Here is a 16,540-nt window from a genome sequence, read left to right as displayed (position 1 = left end):
CAATGGTTTTACTATTATTATTAATCTTTTATGATACTACCTTTCTCTGGATTTTATATAGATTCAATTATTACTTCAATTTAAAGGTTTGTTCTCATGCCGAAAAAGTTTGGGGTAAGTGAGTTCCCAAAGATAAAATATGTTAAAAGGGATATTGATTCCTTTACTTTTAGAATTATTTATAGTTTGAGTGATTTAATGTATGTACTAATTCTTATGACAGATCTACAATAAAACAGTTGGAGTATGGAATCTGATTCCATGTTTGACCAGATGGTGTTTAGTCCCCTTAGCTGGTTGGAAACACTTTTCTATTCTCTTGGAAAATGTTGTTTTATGGTTGGCTGGGGATTCTTAGCAATATTTAAATATTAGTCAATAGAAATCATCATTACCATAGAAGTATATTTTCATACCTTTAACAGATACAGATGCAATGATTTCTGCAGATCCAAATACATTTACACCTTGGCATAAATACCGCCCTTCATCAGACTTGGAAGCATTCAGGATTCGCAGACTCCCATGTGGAAGAATAGTTATCCTGGAAAGGATAAATCCATAAATACATAAATATCTCTCCCATCCTCCCACCAAATTTCATGATGATATCTTTCAGAGATAATAAAGAGGATTAAGGACTGCTGCCTCTGTAGCAAGGGATGATGACAATAACTGAATTATTTTCTGTTTCAAAAAGGTTTTAATAAATCCGTTTTGCTGCTCCTTCCTTAATTCAAAATTTTCATGGAAGCATCAGTGGATTAGAATCCTTTGACACTTATTAGGGGCAAATTGTAATGAAACTTTTGTAGAACAGTAAAAAAGGTAATCCCTCATAATTTGTCTTCAAAGTTTCACCACTGTATTATTGTCAAGCACAGGTTATTCCATCTAGAAAAAAAATGACCTTAGAAATCAGATCTGAGAAGAATGGGAAGCAAAATTCAAAGAAAGACAAGGGAAAAACCCTATAAAATTAATTGTATCTGTTCAAAATATGATTTATAGCATCAGAGCACAGTGTAGCAAAGGGGCTTAAATAATCTTTGCTTTTTGTAGATGGGCCTTTATTTTTTTCTCTGAATCTATAATTGCAGCTCCACTATACCTCTTTGTAAGTAACCCCACTATAGCATATTTGTGAGGAATGTTCAGCTGCTGACATTTAGGAGTTTCAAATTTTGGTTTTGCTTACACAATATTAATCATAAAGTCCATGAAGCAGTATGTAAATTAACATGATTTTTCTCTTCTAAAATGACCAAGACCCTGAATTTATTCTATCTTAGAGCTGCAGCCCTGGAAGAGCAGTACATAATCCTGGCTCTTTTCCTGACAGAGAACTAGGAGCCAAAAAGAAATATGAAAGCTCTTAGATGACATTTAATCCAAGTTCTGCTTGCAGGTTTGTATATCCTTTCCTGGGTTAGGTAGTGGTTACGACTCTCTTGAAGGTCTTGGGAGATGAAAGCTGAGAGGCATGGACTCTGGAAACAGATAATCCTCAGCCAATGTTTTCAGGTATCCCATCCAAGGGAGGGGGGGAAGACATGAGGTGCTTCCTTCTGTATTTGAAAACTAATTTGATTCTCTGTGTTAGAGAATCCAAACAAGAAGGTGGATGGCTCCTCCCCAGGGATGGTTGGATTTTAAATATACCTGTCCAGAGAGGACTTTCTGGCTGATACAATATAGACTGACACTCTTTCTGATGGGAATTCTCTGTGAAGTCTATGATCAGAAATCATGGAGGGTGCAATGTTGAGTTTTACCCTTGAGAAGTATTTAATCAGGGATTTGACACTTTTGACAGGACTGCATTGTGCTCATTAGCAGCAAAAGAGAGAAGGAAATGCATTTACAGGCTGCATGTGCTAAACTTCAAAGCTGTTACTTTTGCTTTACACTTGGAGTGATTTACATAGGCTTAAAATTCAATAAAGTGCTCAAATTAAACCATTAAATGGATCTGCAGGTATTCTTTCTTTCTCTTTCTTTCTTTCTTTCTTTCTTTCTTTCTTTCTTTCTTTCTTTCTTTCTTTCTTTCTTTCTTTCTTTCTTTCTTTCTTTCTTTCTTTCTTTCTTTCTTTCTTTCTTTCTTTCTTCTTCTTTCTTTCTTTCTTTCCTTTCTCTCTTTCTCTCTTTCTCTCTTTCTCTCTTTCTCTCTTTCTCTCTTTCTCTCTTTCCTCTCTCTCTCTCTTCTTTCTCTCTCTCTCTCTCTCTTTCCCTCTCTTTCTCTCTTTCTCTCTTTTTCTCTCTTTCTCTCTTTCTCTCTATTCTCTCTTTCTCTCTTTCTCTCTTCTCTCTTTTCTCTCTTTCTTTCTTTCTTTCTTTCTTTCTTTCTTTCTTTCTTCTTTCTCTCTTTCTCTCTTTCTCTCTTTCTCTCTCTTCTCTCTTCTCTCTTTCTCTCTTTCTTCTTTCTCTCTTTCTCTCTTTCTTCTTCTTTCTTTCTTTCTTTCTTTCTTTCTTTCCTTTCTTTCTTTCTTTCTTTCTTCTTTCTTTCTTTCTTTCTTCTTCTTTCTTTCTTTCTTTCTTTCTTTCTTTCTTTCTTTCTTTCTTTTCTTTCTTTCTTTCTTTCTTTCTTTCTTTCTTTCCTTCTTTCTTCCTTCCCTTTCCTCCCTTCTCCTTCCTCCCTCCTCCCTTCCTCCCTTCCCCCTTCCTCCTTCCTCCCCTTCCTCCCTTCCTTCCTTCTTCCTCCTCCTTCCTCCCTTCCTCCCTTCCTCCCTTCCTCCCTTCCTCCCTTCCTCCCTTCCTCCCTTCCTCCCTTCCTCCCTTCCTCCCTTCCCTCCTTTTCTTTCTGCCTTTTTCAAGAAAAAGAATAATATTCCCTATTTTCTAACTCTGTAAGAAATGGCAGTTTATTATCCGAAGTTTATAAACATTATGGTAGAGAAAACAGAATTTCATTCCAGTGAAAAATGTGCTTCTGTTCACTTCAGATGTGAAACCACTCAGTGCTCTCAGCAGACAGCAGAAGAAAATAATAGCTTCAAAAGTGAATGGGGCAGAGGAAGGTCATGTCAGCTCTAGGGTACTCCAGTACTAATGTACTCCAGTACTTGAAGATGCATCTCCCATCCTGCTCTAAAAAAATATATACACCAGTCTTTGTCAAAATATAATTTTATAGAAAACATTATTGTATTAAGAAAATGACTCTACATTAGAGTTTTGAGTGTTTGGTTTTTTTTCCAACAAATAATAAGGCTTAAAACTTTATTAGGATATATCACACCTTTGAAGAAAATCTCTGCTTTAGAAACTGACAGGGATGCAAGCTTTCTTCATTTTCTCTTGGTGTAATTTAAAAAAAAGATCTAACAACATGCTCAGTTTTCAATGCTCTGATTACATCATTTGTATGGCAATAGCCTTTGCAGAACAGTGATGGTTCTCATACTGACAGGATCAGAAAAATGAAAGGACATTCCTTTAATGTTTGCAAATTATAGAAGCTTATACACAGCTTAAGTCTTTATATAAAGCAATTTGGAGATTCTGACCTTGGTGGAAAAGAAAGTTAGATGCATATGGAAGGTTATCTAATGAATCCTATGGATATTATCTATTACATTTCTATGTAGTTACAGCTCCTATTATTCATGAGGGAAAGAGTAATCACTCAAACAAAGGAATTGCAAACACATTTGCTGGTGCATTACTTGGCTCAGAAATTAATATTTTCATTAAGGTGTCTAGCACTCATCTGTCCTCCCTTTTTTTTTTTTTTTTGTGTGTTTGGGAAAAAAGCCAGAGGCCTGGTTATGATGGAAACTCAAATGCTTTATTTATTCATATAATACTTGCTGCACACAGCAGGAACATAGACTTCTCTTCCTTCCCTGCCAATATCTCTCAGTCACAGAGAGACCACCTGCATAGCATGTCTACATATTTTAACAAAAAATATTAAATGGCAAAAAAGTTTTTTTACTTCATAGATAGAAAGGAAGCAAAGAGAGGAAAATGGGACTGATATAGAATTAAGGATAATTCAGGAAAAGAAGCAGTCCTAAATTATTAACTAACTAGAAACTGAGAGAAAGATGATGATAGATGAACAAATAGAGAAAGGATAGTTTAGCGACCAAGGTGAGAGTTTGGAGATTTATTTATTTATTTATTTATATTTAAGTATAAGAAAAATCATTATAATCATTACATAAAATCATTACAATCAGATAAAGGAAATGGATGTTGTCCATAAAAGGCACTGTCTCTGTAGAAAAGAATTTCCATGTATCTAATAACAAGAAGAAAAAGAGATGAGAGTTAATGTCTTGATGTCACAAAGATGTCTTGAGACAAATGTCATTCACATGACTAGTTAAATATATTTAATACAAAAACTAAGGATTATTAAGAAACTGGTTGAAGAAATTACTTTTTTTTTTTTTTTTTGAAGACAAATTGGTTTTTGTACTATGATATCATTTTTCAATATACCAGGATACAAAAAGGCTGCTGAAAATTTGATTAAATAAATGGTTCTTTGACACAGCAGCTGAACCAGATTCATAGAATAGCTGTAGTTTTGACTCTGGACTAAGAGGACCATGCAGTAAAGGACAAAGGAACCCTAACAGATACCAGATACCAACAGACACCAATCTTCATCTCTTTATGGGAGTATTAATACATTAAGTTCTGAGGAAATTTAACAAAGACAATTTTGATCATCAGTATTCAGAAAGATTATTTCCAATCAAGCTGACATTTGGAAGGATCAACATGATGACCATGGAGGAAAGAAAACCTTTTGTTGTAGAGGCTGTTTGTAAAATTAAAACTGTACATGAGATGAGTTTCTATTTTACATGTTAATTAATGGATCTTGCTAGCAGTCAGTTGAACCTCTATAAAAGCTTAAAATGTGCAGATGTCTAATTCATACTGTAGGTCTCCACACATTGGTATCTCAATCTGAAACTGAATCCTACCCTCAAATCTTAATTTAGTTCCCCAGATATAAGTACATTTCATGATCTTACATAATTTTTGGGACAAAATCCCAGCTGCTGCAAGAAAAGGAAATCAATTTCCTCATTGTCCCCACTTGCTGTGGCCTTGGTTTGTGAAATGGAGCAGTCTGAGCACCTGAAATTCAGTTGATACTAAACTAGAAGGGATGCTTGAGGAGTGAATTGCTTTTCATATAAAAACACGAACCCATCTGTGGAATGGAACTAGAGCTATTCCAAAGAGAATCTTTGGACTGTGGATAGTGTGAATAGTATCAACTTTTTGCTTCTTCTATTGGTTCATGCTACCTCCTTATACAGAAATAGCCATTAGACACCTGGGCTGACTAATGTGACAGATGACCTATGAGAGGATGTAAGTGCTTAAAGCAGAGACATAGAAATCAATTAGCCACAAGCCTCACTGCCCACAAAGCTGAACCTCCCCAAAAATATAAATAATTAAAAGAGCTAAATTGAAATTGAAAGTGATTTCAAGGTGTATCTTATATCTTTGCATATTATAATTTTCCTCTCTGATTGTATCAGGAATAGTGCAGTTATTGGATGCAGCTTGCAGCAGCTGTAGTTTCCTTGGACATCAGCAAGTTTGGATATACATATTAGTAACATTTTTATAATGTCGGTTTTGTGATTGACAACATAATCCGTTAAACTAGTTTGAGAACTGCTAAAAAGCCACAGAAACATGAATGAGAGTGAAAATTTTCCCCCCTAAGGCTTGATTGACATTGGAAGGCTGCAAAATGCTCAGCAACTATAGTTTGCAGATAATATTTTCAAATTATTATTTCTGCTGTAAAAATATTGCAGTCTATTCCAAGTTTATATTCACCAGTAACACCTTAGTTTGGAAAACATGCTTAGTACATTTCCTTAAACAAAAATGCATTAGCTGACTCAGATCAGTGATTTGGTCAATTTTGTTCTTTCAGCAATGAAGTATGCACTGGGAGATTAAGTCCTTGGCAAAGAATGGACTGCTTTATCTGGCAGGATGAAATTCCATGCTGTTTGCATATGGGGTGTTGATGTGAATAGAAAGATATTTTCTGAGATCAAGTGTCTGCTAAGAAGCTGATGGATGGAAATCAGGCTCGTAAGAAATGGTGGATCTCTTCGTATAGATGGTGTTTGGATGTCCATTACTTGGCAGTCTGAAATGCTTTCTTTTAATCACTGCTCACTGACAGAGAGGTAAGAAAAATGCTGGTGGAAGTGAACAGAGTGTAAGGTCCCCACAAAAGTGACTGACAAAGTTCAGCTTCCTTTAGGTTTCACGTGCTTTAGAGAATGGGAGTAAGTAGGATATGATATGTAAGAGTTGCTTGTATGGGAAGGGAAGGTTTGAATGTTTGTTTTTCCTTTTTCTTATTTTATTTTATTTACTTCCTGTTGCTCTTTTTACAGAAAACTTTTGAGACTGACCATAAAATTTGATCTTATGTTGAGGGGAAGGAGTAAGAAATGGGAAATATAGACATCATTGTTTTGGTATAAAAAAAGGAGATACAGTCTGCCTGCATTTAATTTTTCCTTTGATTGACTCTTAAGTATAAATGGAATGTGCAAGTAGTGCAGATACTTTTACTGTTCCACTGTCTTACTGAAAAAATATCAATTCATTATTATCTGCTATCACCCATCATATAAATTCTCACATATTGTTTACAGCTGGTAGAGGACATACTATTGTATGTTGGAAATTGATGCCGGAAATTTTCAGCTTTCTTTATCACCAGGGACAATTTTACCTTGACTGACTGGGGCCAGGATGTGCATTTCTTCTCCATGTCACATGTTAAATCAGTGAGCAGAGACTTGCACCAAGACTAAGATAATGTGATATGGAAACTCTAATTTTCATTCTGTTGCATCATTCATAGCAGATTCTCACAAAGAGATGTCTTGATGTTGTGATAGAAATTGAGATGAGCAGTTGAGGCAGCAAATGTTAGAAATGCTACACAAAAAATCAGATTTTTACTGAGGACTTGTTGCACAGACAGGGACACAGTGTCTGGATCTTAATAGAAATTAATGTAATGCAGCTTATACTTGAAGTTGATATTCTTTAAATAACAATTAAAGAGTAAGAAAAATTAGAAGTCAGATGTCTGGCCATTTTTGGTGGGGAGGAAGAATTAGTAATGGGTATTTTGCTTAGGTTATAGATCCTGGTTAGGCTATAGATACTAGTATCTTTGTTTCCAATTCATTCTTTTGGTATTATCTTTTGACATTCAAATAAAAGTATTTTTTTATAGCACATTAGAGATATAACCACAGCAAGCAGAGAAGCATAACATTTATTTTAAACCTTTGCAAATTTTAACACCTAGTAACTGAAATTAAAAAGAAAGTTATTGGTGGTTGGAAAAGAATCCTCTGCATTTTTCATTTGGATCTAAAATCAGGAATAAGACATTGGCTTGTCTGCATGTTGGAAATAAGAATTTTAAAGATGCAAATGGAGAGAAGCTGCACTGACTCATTTAGCCTGTGGCCCCTCACAGTGTTCTGCTCTTAGTAATCTGTCATTTGGCATTAGTTTGGGTTTGAGATCTATCAGTTTGCTTTAATTTAGACTACAAGGAATCAGAACAAGTATTTGTAAATAGTTGAAACCCTTATTTCTCCATGAATGGCTTTGGGCTATCTCATTTCCCTTTGCCTCCTCTTGCTCCTTCAAAATAGATTCGCAAACCCTTAATGTTTAGAGAAGATGGATGGGATGCTATAGTAAAGCCACTTAGATAAGCAAAAGACAATCTACTTTATATACATTTTTTAATAATATCACCCTAGGTAGAGTAATTTTTATTTTAATATTGATGACTTAATTAGGAAAAAACCCTATATTTGGCACAGTCCCTTGACAAAGCACGAAATTATATGGATTTTTTTCACTTCATGCTTTCAAATATTTACAATGGTATGATTCCTGTGTGTGATATCTTAGGTCATTGGAATATGCTAAACCTTATTGTTAATGTACCACAAACTACTTCCAGCTCTATTTAAGCTAATCTATGCAAACTGTCTTAGGGCAGTTTCTTTCACAGTAGCCACAGCCAGGCCTCTTATTTTGTCCTTATTTCGTCCTTGCTGTTTGCTGCACAGTAACATTTGTGCATAAAAACACACAGCCCTCACTGATGTAAATGATGTCCATGTATGTAAATATAATTTCATGTGGATGACACTAGAAATATTTTTTTGCTAACAACTGTAGCTTCTGTTCTAAGAAAAGAGAATAAATATGATCTCTGCAGTGTTTCTCTGCAGTAAAGTCTGGAAAATACTGATATGTCAGAAATGGAAGGGCCTTTACAAGTGCTTTTTTCTTTGCATTGGTCATTATGGGTCATTATTATTAGTAGATCATTATTTAAATGGTGCTTTGCATTAATCACTTTATCAAAACCAAAACTTAAGCACATAGTTTGCTTTAAAGACTCTATTAACAGCATCAATGTCAAGAATGATAGAAAGGTGCTAAAAATTGAATTCCTAAGTAATAAACTGAAGATAACTAAGGTAATAAACTGAAACAGAGCCAAACTGTAAATGCAACAGTTCAGATCAGTAATCTATCAGCTAGAGAAATTATACAACAAGCAGATTTTTAAATTATTCTATATATTGAATGGTGAGCTCAAGGTTATATTGGTTCATATTCAAAATTTAATATCACTTAACAAACTTGTACTTTGTCGTGCTGCTTAAATATTTTTCCCCTCAAATGGGTTTCATCTCATGCAAAGAAAGAAGATATATCAGGATAAGTGTTCCAGAAACACTTGTTCAAGAAATTGTTAGAAAAGGCCATTTAAGGTCTTTTCTACCCTGCATTGAAGTCCAAGATGTCTTTTAAAAGCTCTTATAAAATACAGTTGGTTTAGAGCAATTTATCTCTAAATATGCTGAAAATACTCTACAATTATTGAAATGTTCTTTCAGATTTTTTAAAATTCTTATCATACTCTTGAATCATTTAAATTTAATATCCATTTTAATATTTAAATATTTTAATAATTAAATTTTTTCCTTTTCTTTGCACACTATTTCAATGTCAGAAATATTTTCCTACTGCAAAAAGATTCCTTCTTTTCAAGGAAAAGCCTTAACACAATAATTTTCTCCATGTTTCTAAGTGACAATAATGAATTATTAACTTACTCTATTTTACTCAGAAGCTTTAGAAATAATAACATGTACAAAGACTACATGACCCCCCCAGGAAAAGAAAAATACACAGGAAATTTTAGTTACTCTAAGATATTTCTATGTTTCACTTGTCAGTTAGAAAAGCAACATTAATACTCAAAGGCAGACCTTATAAGTAAGAGGTAAAATTCAAATAGACCAGATGCTCGAGGAGGCAGATCTTTAGCCAGTGTAAAATAACATAATTTCATTCAACTATATTGTTCTATTATGGCTCATACTAGATAAAGACATCTCGAAATAGCCAAACTATCCTATGCTTGAAGTGCTAACATTAACTTCAGCAACATAATATGAAGAGCAGAAACTTGAATTTCATTTGAATTATATTATTGTAAATTGAAGGCTGTTAATTAGATGTTTACATGGGAAGTTTTCATATGCTCAGGGCAGTCATCGAGCTCAAGCTTTATTGCTGTAAGCTGTGTAATGACGTCCAGTCAGATGGAACCTGCTTTCCAGTTTTGATTCATGCTCCACAGCAACACTACTGGAGTATTAACTGCAAGTGGTACTTTCATGTAACACAGCAATGAAATAGAATACTTCCCACCCGTCTGAAAAATTATTTTGTTAGATGTACTTTTACCACCTTCATGTGAATAGAAGAGCTGGTGGAAGATTATAAATTATTGTCTTTTGCATTAAGCTCTTGCTCTCAAGAAAAACCAAGAACAACACATAGTCCTTGTCCCACCTCCCTCCCCCCAAAAAACCCCCCACACCATTGCAATTTTCAGTTAATTAATATGTATTGTTTAAGACTCTCCCTGATGGAGCTGTTTTCTACCTTGTAGTGCTCTGTCCCTGGCACACATAGACAGTCAATCATTGAAGCACCACTGGGAACTGAATGCTCTAATCCCAAGCAAGGCAGTGGGGAACCAGGAATCAAACTGATGGTTGGATGCTTGAGAAGGAAGCCAGCTGGTAAGAATCAAATCAGCAAGGGGGTTGCAATTCCTTAAAAATAGCCAGCATGAAGGTTTGAAAATGTTTAGAACTTACATACATGCTTTCTGTGTCCCATTCATATAATGTATCAAAACACACCAAAAAAGGCATATTCTTTCCTGACATTTTCAGAAATAGACAGGACAATGAGATTTATATTATCATGGTATGGGAGGGCTCAGATAGTTTTAATGCTCTACTGATAAAGACCATTAATATAGCATTCTGTTAATTTGTTACTTTTGCTACTTTTTATTTGAGTGCATTTTGCAAAAGTGTGGTTTCAGCTATCTCCTATGTCTAATCTCAGTTGTAGTACAAAGATAGGACAGTTGAATGTGGCAATGTCTGCCTTACTGTCATATCAAACCAACTCTGTTGTCGACTGGAGAACCTCCAATTATTTCTGTCATATGGTAGGTTCTGCTAGACTCTGAAAGATGAAGACTGATTGCTTTCACCATTATGGAAGAGTGTCCAAAGTCTGCCCTTACTGCATATTGGTCCAGGTAGAAACTCTTTGGAGGGGAGATTCCATTAGCATGATGCATATTATGCTTGGATCAGTAGCTACGAGTTCTTCCCTAGTTATTTAGAATTGTCATTATGAGAGTCAGTGCTCCACAGAACTGCTGATATTCCAACCATCACTGCTGTGAAATAACCCCTATTTTCTCTCTGTCTAATAATCATAAACTGGACTACAGATGAGTTTGACACACTGTTTTCATGAAAAATACATGATCTAAACAAGACAGAGTAAAAGAATTTGTGAGTACAAAAGTAACTTCTGAAAATGGAAAAAGAATAATTAGAACATACACTACCTTATTTCCCAAAATACATTTGCTGAGATGTTCAGAGAATTTTGAACACTGATAAGTTTGATAGATTGTATGGGATTGTATGTTTTAGTATTAGTACAGCAATAGAAGTGATAGAATAGAATGTTTGCTCCTCCTTTGTAGTAAGATGTCCCTGCTGGCTCCCTGGTTATCCAAATCAGAGATCACCATGCTGTAACCATAAGGGGCAGTCATTGCTTACTTCCACAATATTTCTGAGTTTACCCTTGGAAATCCCAGCATTTCTTTTACCTATCGTCTTCACTGACAGCTATATCTAGTGTGAAATATCTAAATAATCTGTTGCTACATCCAGAAAGAAAGCAAAGGATAGAAGCAAATATGGCTCCATTCTTACTCCATAATACTTCACATCTTGAGACAGGAGATTTTCAGTGGAGAAATCTGTGGTCTAGAACAGACTTCACAAAAATTGTGAGGAGTGAAAGTGCACCTGATAAACAACCTTCCATCATAGTTCCATGATGTATCTCTAACCTGTTTCTGTGATTCAGCTCTAGATTTCTACATCATTTACATTCTACACACTTCCTGACTGCATCCTCCACAAGGGGTGTGCTCAAAAGGCTGTACCTCTTAAGAGCACCTTGTTGTTTATTAAGATATTGGTGCAAGATGAGAATTCAGAAACCTTGATTATAAATACCAGTGCAGAGTAAAGGCTCTGCTGTTTCTGCAACACATACAAAATTATCACAGGAACATTTGTTCTGGAAGATACCTTTCCTCTAATAATGGACAACTCTCCCTAATTAGTTTTTTCTTTTAACCCACAGGTTAATGATCCTACCTAGAGGGTCTTGCAGTGTTTAAACCTTTGTGAGAGGTTAAAAAAATATATTTAACTAAGCCGTAAATCTGACAGAACTACATTAGTTTTCTTACATTTTGTGAAATAACCAATCTGACCTGTGGATGCAGACATCTTGCAGGAAGGAGAGACAATCAGTTCAGTGGAGAGACAGTTTAAAAGCATTGGCTCAGCACAAAAATACTTCCAGACTGTAGGAGTGGTAAATGGAATTTGGACTAAAATGAACTAGGATCTTATTGACTCCACTTTTCAGGTCAGATGAGTTCATTTTGCATTCTAGGGGGGAAACGGGTACTATGACTGGAAAACTAGGTAAAACAAGATTTATTTTATTCTCATGTCACAAGGTGAAATACAGTCTATTAACTGGAAGAGGCAGTTAAAAAGACACATGTTCCCTTCAGAGAACCACATTGCTATAAGGGTGAAAAGGGTACAAAGTTCTTACTGACAAAAAATTTATTGATTAGGGTTGTTTGAACCATAGAAGCTTCAGTTTACTTTGGAATACCTTGCACTTCAACCACTACTCAAAAATGTTGATTACAGGTTGGAATAACAGTTCAGTAGGATGTGCTTCTGTTTAAAACTGACAGCTATCAGCTATCTTCAGCTGTATTGATATGCATGGAAGAGAACAGATGGAATACCCACAGTGACATAAGTTATGTGCAATAAAGCATGTGACAAAAATAATGGAACAAGAAAAAAAGAAAAAAGCAGTGACTCTATCTGTGCTGCTCCCAAAGATGGTTCTTGTTTTAGAATAAGATTTCCCATAATGCACAATGAGGTCATACATAGATCTCTTTAGGGAGAACACTGTATGTGAAAAAAGGTGTCCTCAGGCCAAGTCTGCTTTGTTTTATGCACAAACTACCCCCACATAATTTCGACATCCTGTCTCTCAGTGCATTTATTGCTTGTGCATGGATGGAAATTTGTGGTGGTCACAGGCCCTGGAGAGGACTAGGGTGCCAGCAAGAACCAATGAAAGCCCTTGGAGAGAAGATACAACTCTAGTTTTTATGTTGGTTGCTCTAATAATTTGAAGGATTTGGATGGGTCTTGGGTTGTTCTTGCATCTACCAGCCACAGGTTCAGTGAAGGATGAGGCATGATGCCTCCCCATACTGATTTATTGTGGTAAGTCTGGGTATAGATCATTACATCCCACTGTGAGAGCATATAGTCCCACATGATGCAGGTGATCAGTTGTGAGTTGCTAATTGCAAGATATAAAATGCCACACCACATTGGAGAGGATCTCATATTGGTCCTGATAGGTCTAGAGGCAGAAGTAAATTTTTGTGTGGCATTACCTATGTCACACCCACAGAATGGTGACATGGTAGCTGAGCAATCATCCAAAGATACCTGCTGTTGTAGTCATAATGGGAAACTCTAAGGCTAAAATCTGGCTCTTGTTTCTTATTTGAGAAGGTCAAAGCAGCATTAGAGCATTCACATGGCACACAACTCCAAGCTGACTGTCTGTCTTCATACCAACAGGCTCAATAAATAGGCACCTTCTCTCATCAGCATAGAAACTCCTTCAGTGCCATAGTTTCCTTGTTTGCCTAAATTCTACTTGCTTTCTTCAAACTTACTTGCTTCTCATTATTTCTTCCCTAAATCATCTTTTCTGCACAAAATTATGTGTTATGGTATTCTTAACTGATGTTAAGATGTTTTGCTACATCTCTCTTCTTCCCTAACCTTATCTATGAAGTGCATTATTGATCACATTGGCATGGAGCTGGGAACACAGAAAATAGGATGAAAAAGTTACTGGCTCACTGGGGATAACCTGCTGCCAGATATGCAATTGTGTCCTATAATTATACAGCTAGACTAATCAGAAAACTCTCTCCATTTTATAATTTTATATAGTTGTACTATAGCAAGCTCCATTCTCAGGATGACAGGCAGTGAATCAACAGAGACCTCACTGCTTACTGTATAACAACATCTCACTGTTGCACGCAGAATTTTTTATTTTCCAGTCATTTAAAAGAATGTTAATCTATTTTTAATAACTTTACTTGTGTACTCTGAATCTATTAGACCATATAACTACTTCCCAGGGACCTGGCAAGGCTAAGCTAAGTATCTAAAGGCAGTAGTGTGAATGTGTCCTTAGAGCAGGTAGTGGCAGATGGCACAAGTTTTGCCCATCATTTTGTAGTTCACATCTCTCTTTCTCTCTCTTCAGAGGTCTGGGAAAAGACACAGTCAGGGATCAGAGGCAATGAAAAGAAAGATATTTCTCCTAGGGTTACAGAGAGGACTACATAGAGGTTTATTGAAACCTGATGAAAGATTGCTGAACTAAGAACCAACCCAAAGGGAAGGATGAGCCTTGCAATGACATGGTGAATGAGGATAACCTCTTTATAGGTTCACCTTTCTATTGGAAAGTTTTCTCCATTTAAAAAGTGCTCCTCAATTTACTTCATTTTTAAGAAAACATAGCTCCTGTGTTTCAAATATTTTTGGTGCTTTAGGCATGCTCACTTTGATGAAAATTGCAGAAAAATACTCAGAACTCTGTTTGAATCATGCTCCTATCACACTAGAATTCCTGCTTAACTGAGATGACACTTATAACATCATTCATCTTTTTTTCCCTTATTTTTGAGTGTTGAAACTCAGACCCTTTGTAGTGCTCTTAACATAGTTGCTTGGATATGATTACAGGATTGTTTATGAACTTTACAAAAGTAGTATATAAAGAGCAATTGATCTTTCAAATCAAGATTTAATAACTTCTTCCAGCCATAATCAGCAAAAACAAAGAATTTTTTGTAAGATAATTTTATTTACTGTTTTTATTCAGAGTGGAAACCCAAGCTGCCATTTAGCAGTGGAACTGTGGAAAGCAACACAGTGAGGTGGAATCTTTGCTACAAGGATCAGACAAAAACACCCCTTTGAGAGTGTAGTGTCATTTGAAACCTTAAAAAGAAGGGTGAGGATTGACCTTGGAAAGGTTTAGTGATATCCAGAAATATATGTATATTCAAGGCATTGCTTGACAGGTTCCAAGCTCACAGATGGACTTTTATTTATGGACATTTATAAAGCACTCCAACTTATGAACTTATCTTTATTGTGGAGACACTTTGATTTTTATCTTCAAATATAGAATCTAAGGAGATTCATACTCAAATACAAGTCGATAGTATGAATTGTGAGACATCTGAGCTAAATCAAATTAACTATATTAGCATATTTTTATAATGCAGTAACATTGCCTTTATGACTCCTGTACTACCAACCTTCCACTGTTCTCCCTCACACTCAGAAAAACATCCTTCCAATATTTAAACTAAAAGGAAAGATGGGGGCACATTTTTAAATGGGCCCTGTAGTGATAGGACAACATGCAATGATTTTGAACCAAAGGAGGGGAGGGTGGAACTGTATATAAGGAAGAAATTTTTCATGATGAAGATAGTGAAAGACTGGAACAGGTTGCCCAGAGAGGTAGTGGATTACCAGTCTGTGGATACATCCAAGGTCAGGTTTGATGGAGCTCTGGGCAACCTGATCTAGCTGAAGGTGTCCCTGCTCATTGCAAAGACACTAGGATAATTTTGACCAGATCTCTTCCATGATTCTATAAAAATAGGAACAGTTGCTGTAAAAGAAGAAAATAGTTATAAAATAAATGGCAATGTAAAGGGTTTTGCCTGATATGAAATGAGATGCAATTAATGCAGAACCAATGCTCAACAATTTGAGTTTAGCTATCTCTAATCCAAGAAGGGAGGACACATTCTACACCTGTACTCTGTAGTGGAACAAACCAACAGCCTACTTCTTCAGCTGATCAGCAGTGAATAGCAGTAGATAAATCAGTTGGTTAATCAGTTGGTCCTACTGCCAAACATGAAATAAGTGTGGATTTGCAGTAATTATCATTGCAAAGAGGTCATTAGTGATCACTTTACCTATGTAAAGAGTTGGAGACCTTTGGGTCATTTATGAACCAAGGTCCATTGACTGCTCTTTTGCAGACTAGTCTTTCTACCAAATTGCAATTTGTGTCTAAAAGCTTTCCTTGGTCAGCCTGGAATCAGTTGCAATTACAATTTGTTTCTCCACACCTGGTATTTATTTAATGACCAAAGTTATGGCCGCCTACATTACCTCTTACCTCATGATGTCTTACCTCAGGCTTGATGGTTAAGCAAAGGAAATTATTAAGAGGGTTATTATTCTTATCCTTGCAAAGATATAAAAATAACAGTGAAGGTACTAGAAAACTTGTTACTTTCTAACCAATTTCCTGCAAGGGGCAGACACTTTCATGAGTTTTGCATAGGAAGGACAGAATGTCAGATGTTCTTTTGCAGCCTGTGAACCTTTAGAAGGAATTCTAGCTCTTTTCTGAACTCCTCTAGAATATGGGCACAGTGATTCAAAAGTCACAATTAATAAAGAAGGCAACATAGGGTAAATAATCAAAGAATAAAACACTACACACTGAAACCCTTAGGCAATGCTGCCATAAAAAAATAAAATAAAAACCAAAGGGTAAGATGAAAGATTCGTGTTCACTGAGACTATAAAGTAACCTTATAGCTGCAAGCTAATATCACATCTTCTACAGATATTTTCATCTCAAACTGAGAATGTTTATGTTGTTGATATTATACATCATTATAACCTCAAAGCCCTAAATT

The 16,540-nt window shown here is 35.7% G+C and overlaps 1 protein-coding gene across 2 annotated transcripts in view; it reads right to left on the bottom strand.

Annotated features, from left to right (window-relative positions):
• CNTN5 (contactin 5) overlaps positions 1-16,540 on the bottom strand; it is a 584,072-nt gene that overhangs the window by 61,259 nt on the left and 506,273 nt on the right. For both annotated transcript variants that reach the window (XM_079302225.1, XM_079302226.1), the window contains one exon: positions 417-544. In XM_079302225.1, the coding sequence (XP_079158351.1) occupies positions 417-544 (128 nt within the window). The remainder of the gene's footprint in view (positions 1-416; positions 545-16,540) is intronic.

The sequence above is a fragment of the Erithacus rubecula genome (assembly GCF_903797595.1).
Source record: "Erithacus rubecula genome assembly, chromosome: 1".
In the NCBI taxonomy this organism is placed as follows: Eukaryota; Metazoa; Chordata; class Aves; order Passeriformes; family Muscicapidae; genus Erithacus; species Erithacus rubecula.
The sequence above is the reverse complement of the archived record's forward strand: the minus strand, read 5'-3'. Positions and strand labels throughout refer to the sequence as shown.